We start from the raw sequence: 7744 nt of genomic DNA on the forward strand, positions 1-7744 counted from the left end.
AAAATTAGCATATCATGAAAATGTTCTCTAATCAAGCTATTAACCTAATCATCTGAATCACCTAATTAACTCTAAACACCTGCAAAAGATTCCTGAGGCTTTTAAAAACTCCCAGCCTGGTTCATTACTTAAAAACCGCAATCATGGGTAAGACTGCCGACCTGACTGCTGTCCAGAAGGCCATCATTGACACCCTCAAGCAAGAGGGTAAGACACAGAAAGAAATTTCTGAACGAATTGGGCTGTTCCCAGAGTGCTGTATCAAGGCACCTCAGTGGGAAGTCTGTGGGAAGGAAAAAGTGTGGCAGAAAACGCTGCACGAGAAGAGGTGACCGGACCCTGAGGAAGATTGTGGAGAAGGACCGATTCCAGACCTTGGGGGACCTGCGGAAGCAGTGGACTGAGTCTGGATTAGAAACATCCAGAGCCACCGTGTACAGGCGTGTGCAGGAAATGGGCTACAGGTGCCGCATTCCCCAGGTCAAGCCACTTTTGAACCAGAAACAGCGGCAGAAGCGCCTGACCTGGGCTACAGAGAAGCAGCACTGGACTGTTGCTCAGTGGTCCAAAGTACTTTTTTCGGATGAAAGCAAATTTTGCATGTCATTCGGAAATCAAGGTGCCAGAATCTGGAGGAAGACTGGGGAGAGGGAAATGCCAAAATGCCTGAAGTCCAGTGTCAAGTACCCACAGTCAGTGATGGTCTGGGGTGCCATGTCAGCTGCTGGTGTTGGTCCACTGTGTTTTATCAAGGGCAGGGTCAATGCAGCTAGCTATCAGGAGATTTTGGAGCACTTCATGCTTCCATCTGCTGAAAAGCATAATGGAGATGAAGATTTCATTTTTCAGCACGACCTGGCACCTGCTCACAGTGCCAAAACCACTGGTAAATGGTTTACTGACCATGGTATTACTGTGCTCAATTGGCCTGCCAACTCTCCTGACCCCCATAGAGAATCTGTGGGATATTGGGAAGAGAAAGTTGAGAGACGCAAGACCCAACACTCTGGATGAGCTTAAGGCCGCTATCGAAGCATCCTGGGCCTCCATAACACCTCAGCAGTGCCACAGGCTGATTGCCTCCATGCCACGCCGCATTGAAGCAGTCATTTCTGCAAAAGGATTCCCGACCAAGTATTGAGTGCATAACTGAACTTAATTATTTGAAGGTTGACTTTTTTTGTATTAAAAACACTTTTCTTTTATTGGTCGGATGAAATATGCTAATTTTTAGAGATAGGAATTTTGGGTTTTCATGAGCTGTATGCCAAAATCATCAATATTAAAACAAGGCTTGAACTACTTCAGTTGTGTGTAATGAATCTAAAATATATGAAAGTCTAATGTTTATCGGTACATTACAGAAAATAATGAACTTTATTACAATATGCAATTTTTTTTAGAAGAACCTGTAGGTATATGTATTAGGCACCACCAAAAAGGAGATGTGCGTTAGATTAGAATTCTAGTATATAGAGGTCTGCTGTATCTTTTCTTAGGCCTCATGCACACCGTCGTATTTTTGGTCCACATTCGATCCACTTTTTTTGCATCCATTTCGTCAGCCTTCAAAAAAAAATAAAAAATAGAACATGCCCTATTCTTGTCCTCCTCTAAGGCCTCAGTCGTGTGCATGAGGCCTTAGAGAAGCAATAGATCGGCAAATATCATACCAAAAAAATATGAGATACCTGGCACTTAAAGAGAAGCTGTCACTAGGAAATTCCCTGGTAAACTGGGCACAATGCCTTGTAGGGTTAGCTCAGCTGAACCTAATGATACCTTTCATTTAGCGATCCGTTGCTTCATTCTGGAGTAAATGAGCAGTTAAGTGCACCGAGAGGGGTCTCAAGCCACTTCATGCTCCTTTGCTCCTCCAACTTCTTCTGCCAGCCTCACCCTCTCTGTCATCATTGACAGGACCAAGTTCCTGCACAGTTGTCAATCAAGATGGAGAGGGACGGGCTGGTAGGCTTATATGGAGTTTGATCCTTTGATTATGTATGCAAAATATAAAGCATCTGCTCAGCATACACAGAAGCTCCCATAATTAGATCAGTCAATATTTCATTCATACATGGCCCAACTTTTCCAAAAATGAACTATGTATGGCAGGCAGGTTCATTCAATGGTATGAAAATGCTAACTGGTTTTCTGGAGCACGTAGACACCATGACCTTGATGCATCAATTGCTGGCACGATTCCTATTAACCGTTCTAAAGGATCAAACATTGATACTGCCCCCTACAGTTTCTTCGTGGATTTGTTGGTACAAGGACATGTGCAGGTGGAGATTAGTGAAACTGATGTTCTTCATCGTTAAACAGGTGCAGTGAACTTTTAGTACCAAGTTTCAGGGCAGTTTCTAATTGACTCATGTGTTTTCACAGATCTTTGATGTAGAAAGCCAGAAGAAGCTTTCTGGGAAGAAGATCAGTTTGTCTTTGTTTTACGCTAAAATATGAAGACAAACCCAAGATCAACACGGCGAAGACTGGAAATCGACCTGGAGGAGGAAGAAGAAGAGAGTCTGGAACAGCAAACTTCCAGCGAGGATGATAACGACAAGTGCTACGTGTATAAGGAGAAGAGTAAAAGTAAGAGCCATGAACCGGGCAAGAGCGGCAACCGCAGGAAGAGGCCATCATCCCAGGGGACGGAGCACAGCACCCGAAGACTGGAGAGCAATGAACGGGAGAGGCAGAGGATGCATAAGCTCAACAACGCCTTCCAGGCTCTAAGAGAAGTCATTCCACATGTCAGAGCAGAGAAGAAATTGTCCAAAATTGAGACGCTCACCTTGGCCAAAAACTACATAAATACTTTAACGGCCACCATATTGAATATGTCCAGTGGATGCTTGCCCAGTGTCCAGCCTACTGATACAGGGGGTGGTGGGAAGCTCTATCAACATTACCAGCAGCAACACGGAGATGAGGACAGTGACGAACACTTAGAAAAATACTCTACACAAATCCACAACTTTCGGCAAGGTAGTTGATGTCGAGCTCAATGGATTATTATTTTTTTTAACATTAGTATTGGGGATACTGAAGAACCCTACAAGACTTACAGCAATGATGTATTATACCTAATATTCCATTCTGAAACCAATCATCTGCCATAAGAGGTCATGACCACGATGATATATAGTGGATGATTGGATTGAGGAATGGATTTCAGGGTTGGTAGAGTGTGAATGTTATGTAAATTATTAAATTATGGGGTCGCAATGAGCTGTAATGTTATAATCACTGGTTTTATGTGAGATACTTTTATCTTTAAAGGGGTTTTCTAGGGAGGTTAAAATAATAAAAGAAGCATTACTCACCTCCACTGATCCCCTCCTACTGCTGTACCAATGCTGCTCTCCACCTCCTTGTCCTGACTCAAGATGCTGGAAATACTCAGCCAATCATTGGCCTTGGTGGTGACCTGACTCTGGCCTTTCCAGCATGTTGAACAGAACAAGAGATGGAGAACAGCTTCAGGGAAATGGTTGGTGGAGTGAATATGTTTTTTTTTTACCTGGTCTCCCCCACCCCCGCAAATCTCTCCACAAAACCCCTTCAAGGGTGGTACCGCACTACCTTTTCCTGGATTGTACAAAGTGCCATCAAATTCATATAGTTGCTTTTTTTACAAGCTTTTTTTTGGGGTGTAGCCTTTTTGTAGTCACATTTTTTTCACATAGAGAATTCTATAGGAAAATGTTTAAAAACCACTACACAAATTTTTTTTTTTAAGGAAACCATTTTAAATGTCACTACAAAAAAAAAAAGTGTGTTTGTAGGGCGTTTTATACATTCCTATTGGCCAGCTTGTAACATCAACAGGTTTTTTTTTGCTGTCAAAAAAATGCATAGTTTTTTTTTTTTTTAAATGTAAAAGACGTAGTGTGAATCCGCCTAACAGACTGTTATCATTTTTGTAAGAATATCAACATTAGCACTAGTGAGACACATACACCCAGTGGGCAACAGTAGCAATATTCATTATATGAAGATCTATGTCTTGAATGGGATATGGCCGGGATCAGCAACCTCCGGCACTCCAGTTGTTCTCAAACTACAACTCCCAGAATCCTCCTTTCACTTCTGCGGCAGTTACAAGAACAACCAAGTATGTGTGCATGCTGGGAGTTGTAGTTTCACAGCAGCTTGAGTGCCGAAGGCAGACTGATGTTTCTTGGGTCCATCTGAGGATAAGATAGTCAGGTCTACTAGGTCATTTGTGAATCATCCTATAATAGTTAATGTACAGTATATATATATATTATATATGTGCCGTGGACGAATGTCTGCGTGGTTCTTAAATTAATTGTTAACGGACACAAAATTGTGAAGGTAAACAGCAAAACTGTGCGGCCATTAGAAATATACAATAGTGACCAATGAACGGCTCTAAATGGGGTTGTCTTCTGCTGGAATTTTGAAGCCTACTACTTTGTCAGAGCCTGGGCCTAATGCGGACAGCCTATGAACATCATGATACTGTATACTACGGTATGTATATATATATATATATATACTGCATGTACATTCATGGTAAAAAAAAAATACTGCACCAAGTAGTAGTAGTTGGAGTGTAAATGAATGCAATGATGATATATGTACAGGATTACAATATTAGAGCGAAAGGAGAAGTTTATTGGGAAAACTGTACAATGGAAATGAGCCTCTAGGGCCACCCTTAGACTGGATACAAGATGAGATATGGTTAGGCATGGAGGCATACAGGGTTGAGCAACCTTCGGCACTCCAGCTGCTTGAAACTACAACTCCCAGCATGCACACTTGGTCGTCTGTTTTTGTAACTCCTAAAGAAGTGAAAGGAGGATTCTGGAAGTTGTAGTTTCAGAACAGCTGGAGTGCCGGAGGTTGCTGATCCCTGGTCTATGGTCTCCTGCAGCACATTTGCTCAGAGATGTTACAGCTGGGCCTGTAGATCACGCACATTCGTAGGCTCCCAAAGCTGGAGATCCCAGCTGGTCCCATAAATGCTCGATTGGTGATAAGTCTGGTGACCGGACAGCCAAGGAAGGGTTGCAATCTGGCGGAGACATTCCTGGGAAACCCTTGCTGCGTGAGGGTGAGCATTATCCTGCGGAAAAATGCCAGTTGGATGCCCTGTCATGACATTGACATTTCTATTGGGTATATTATATATATATATACATACATCTGCTCTAAGGAAGAAGCAGTAGATGAAGGGTGAAAGCATCTCCCATCCTTCTGGAGCTGCACTTAGCACTGTCCTGCTGCAATCATCACATTGCACTGGAGAACAATAAAAAATTAAAAAAAATAAAAAATAAAAAATTGAGGTCAAATATGTATATATGACGTTTTCTATTACTATTTCTTAGATTAAGTAGATAGACTTATTTTCTTGGGTAAAACTGGAGAAGTAGGAAAGTTGTTGTTTTTTTTTGTCATTTTTGGGTAATTACTGTAGATAATGGGGAATGGTATCACTATACAGTAAAGAACATCCGGTAGGTATTGTGATGTAAGGCAAGTAGGTTCTGGATGAGGAAGACGGAGAGTGAAGGCTTAAGTCTTCTTGCTTAAATCCGAAAGAACTTGCAGGGCAGGTTTGACTATGGACATGTTTTAAGTAACAAAGGAGATCTATGCTGTATACGCTCTCAAACTTAAGCCGCTAATCTTAAAGGAGTTATAAAGGGCTCCTTTCTTTAAAAAACATTTCCACACGTGTCCAGAGGTTGCAGGAGGTATTGCAGATGTGGCCTCAATGGAGCCGAGCTGTAATTAACAACCCATGGACAGACGTGGGGCTGTTTCGGGCACAAGGTGGCCATGTTTTCTAAATCTGTACCTTTTAAAGGGGTTGTCTCATCTCATACATTGGTCTAATGTCAGATAGGTTCAGGTCCCAGAGGTGAGATTGCACCTATCTCTAGAAAGGGGCCCCTAAAGTGAACGAGAATGCACCATGCATGCATATTCACTTCTATGGGAGTTCCAAAAACAGCCGAGCGAGTGCACTCGACTATTTTCGGAAGTCCCATACAAGTGAATGGAGAGCATGTACGGCCGCCTCTCTATGGGACTGCTAGAGCTAGCCGAACCACTGCTCGGCTATTTTTGGAACTCCCATAGAAGTGAATGAAGGGTGGCTATGCATGCGCAATATGCTCTCATTCAGGTGGGAGGGCCCATTATGGAGATAGGAGCTGGTCCCAGAGGTGGGGCCTGCACCGATCTGATACTGGTGGCATGTCCTAGCGATATGGTTCAAGTGAACTAGTCCACTTCCGTGATGCGGTGTGCACATGGCCGGTGCCCTTGTATTGCAGACCCTGCAATATGGGCACGGCCCTAAGGGCTCATATCTGTAAAGAATAAATCAAGGCAACTGGACTTACTGTAGATTTCTTGAAAACGTTTCACTCGTTCTTCCAACGAGCTTTCTCAATTCTGAGTGGCTCATGCACATGACCGTATGTAATTTGCGGTCCGCAAAACATGGATCTGCAAAAAAAAAAAACCCCAAAAAAAACCTGATGACATCCGTGTGACATCCGTTTTTTTGCAGATCCATTGTAACAATGCCTGTCCTTGTCCGCAAAACAGACAAGTATAGGACATGTTCTATTTTTCTGCGGAACGGACATGCGGAAATACGGAATGCACACAGAGTCATTTCCGTTTTTTTTCCAGCCCCCATTGAAATGAATAGTTTTGCATAAGGTCCTTTTCTCCTCATACAAACTATGCACAGTGTACAGGAGATTTATAAAATCTCATTCACTTTGATGGTATTGTATTACTCTGCGGATTTTCTGCATGAAAAACTGCGTGGAAAAAATGCACACAATGTGCAGGTAGCCTAAAGACACTAAAATTACACTGGAGAGCGGCATTTTGTTTAAGGCCCCTTTCACACCAGCGAGTTTTCTGCGCGGGTGCAATGCGTGACGTGAATCCATAGCACCCGCACTGAATCCTGACCCATTCATTTCAATGGGTCTGTGTACATGAGCGTTTTTTTTTCACGCATCAGTTCTGCATTGCGTGAAAAACGCAGCATGTTCTATATTCTGCGTTCTATTTTCACGCAGCCCTGGCGCCTAGAAGTGAATGGGGCTTCAGTGAAAAACGCATTGCATCCGCAAGCAAGTGCGGATGCGATGCGTTTTTCACTGATGGTTGCTAAGAGATGTTGTTTGTAAACATTTAGTTTTTTATCACGCGCGTGAAAAACGCATTGCACCCGTACGGAAAAAACTGAACCACTGAACGCAATTGCAGACAAAACTGACTGAACTTGCTTGTAAAATGGTGCGAGTTTCACTGAACGCATCCGGACCTAATCCGTCACGCTCGTGTGAAAGAGGCCTTAAAGGGGTTATCCAACTTTTTTTTAAATTTCATTTCATAACCCAAATCCCCCCAGCCCGTTTACAGTATATACTTTTACATAGGTACTTATTGAAAATTGCTTACCGGGGCAGTGCCGTGCTCCCCAGTGGTGAGAGATTCATCCTCGTGCATGCGCTGTGGGTCCTCACCAGGCTAGGGTCGTGTGCCCAATGTATGGCACGTGATCCCGGATTTGGCCACCGCCTATAATTGGACTGGGAGCGCAGCACAGCTCCAGTAAGCAATTTTTTATAAGTACTTATGTAAAAGTACTTTGCGGATTTTGTTTCGTGCAGAAATTGAGCTGCCGCGTGGGTTTCCAGATACCCAGCATGTTCGTTATATTTGCAGTTTT

At 43.1% G+C, this 7744-nt stretch overlaps 1 protein-coding gene across 1 annotated transcript in view; it reads left to right on the forward strand.

Annotated features, from left to right (window-relative positions):
* BHLHA15 (basic helix-loop-helix family member a15) overlaps positions 1–3734 on the forward strand; it is a 29166-nt gene extending 25432 nt beyond the window's left edge. Inside the window, exon 2 of the mRNA XM_040441908.1 lies at positions 2392–3734. Coding sequence (XP_040297842.1) covers positions 2463–3002 — 540 coding nt within the window. The 5' untranslated portion in view covers positions 2392–2462 and the 3' untranslated portion in view covers positions 3003–3734. The remainder of the gene's footprint in view (positions 1–2391) is intronic.
* Positions 3735–7744: the final 4010 nt, after the last annotated feature.

The sequence above is a fragment of the Bufo bufo genome, chromosome 7 (genome assembly GCF_905171765.1).
Source record: "Bufo bufo chromosome 7, aBufBuf1.1, whole genome shotgun sequence".
Classification (NCBI taxonomy): domain Eukaryota; kingdom Metazoa; phylum Chordata; class Amphibia; order Anura; family Bufonidae; genus Bufo; species Bufo bufo.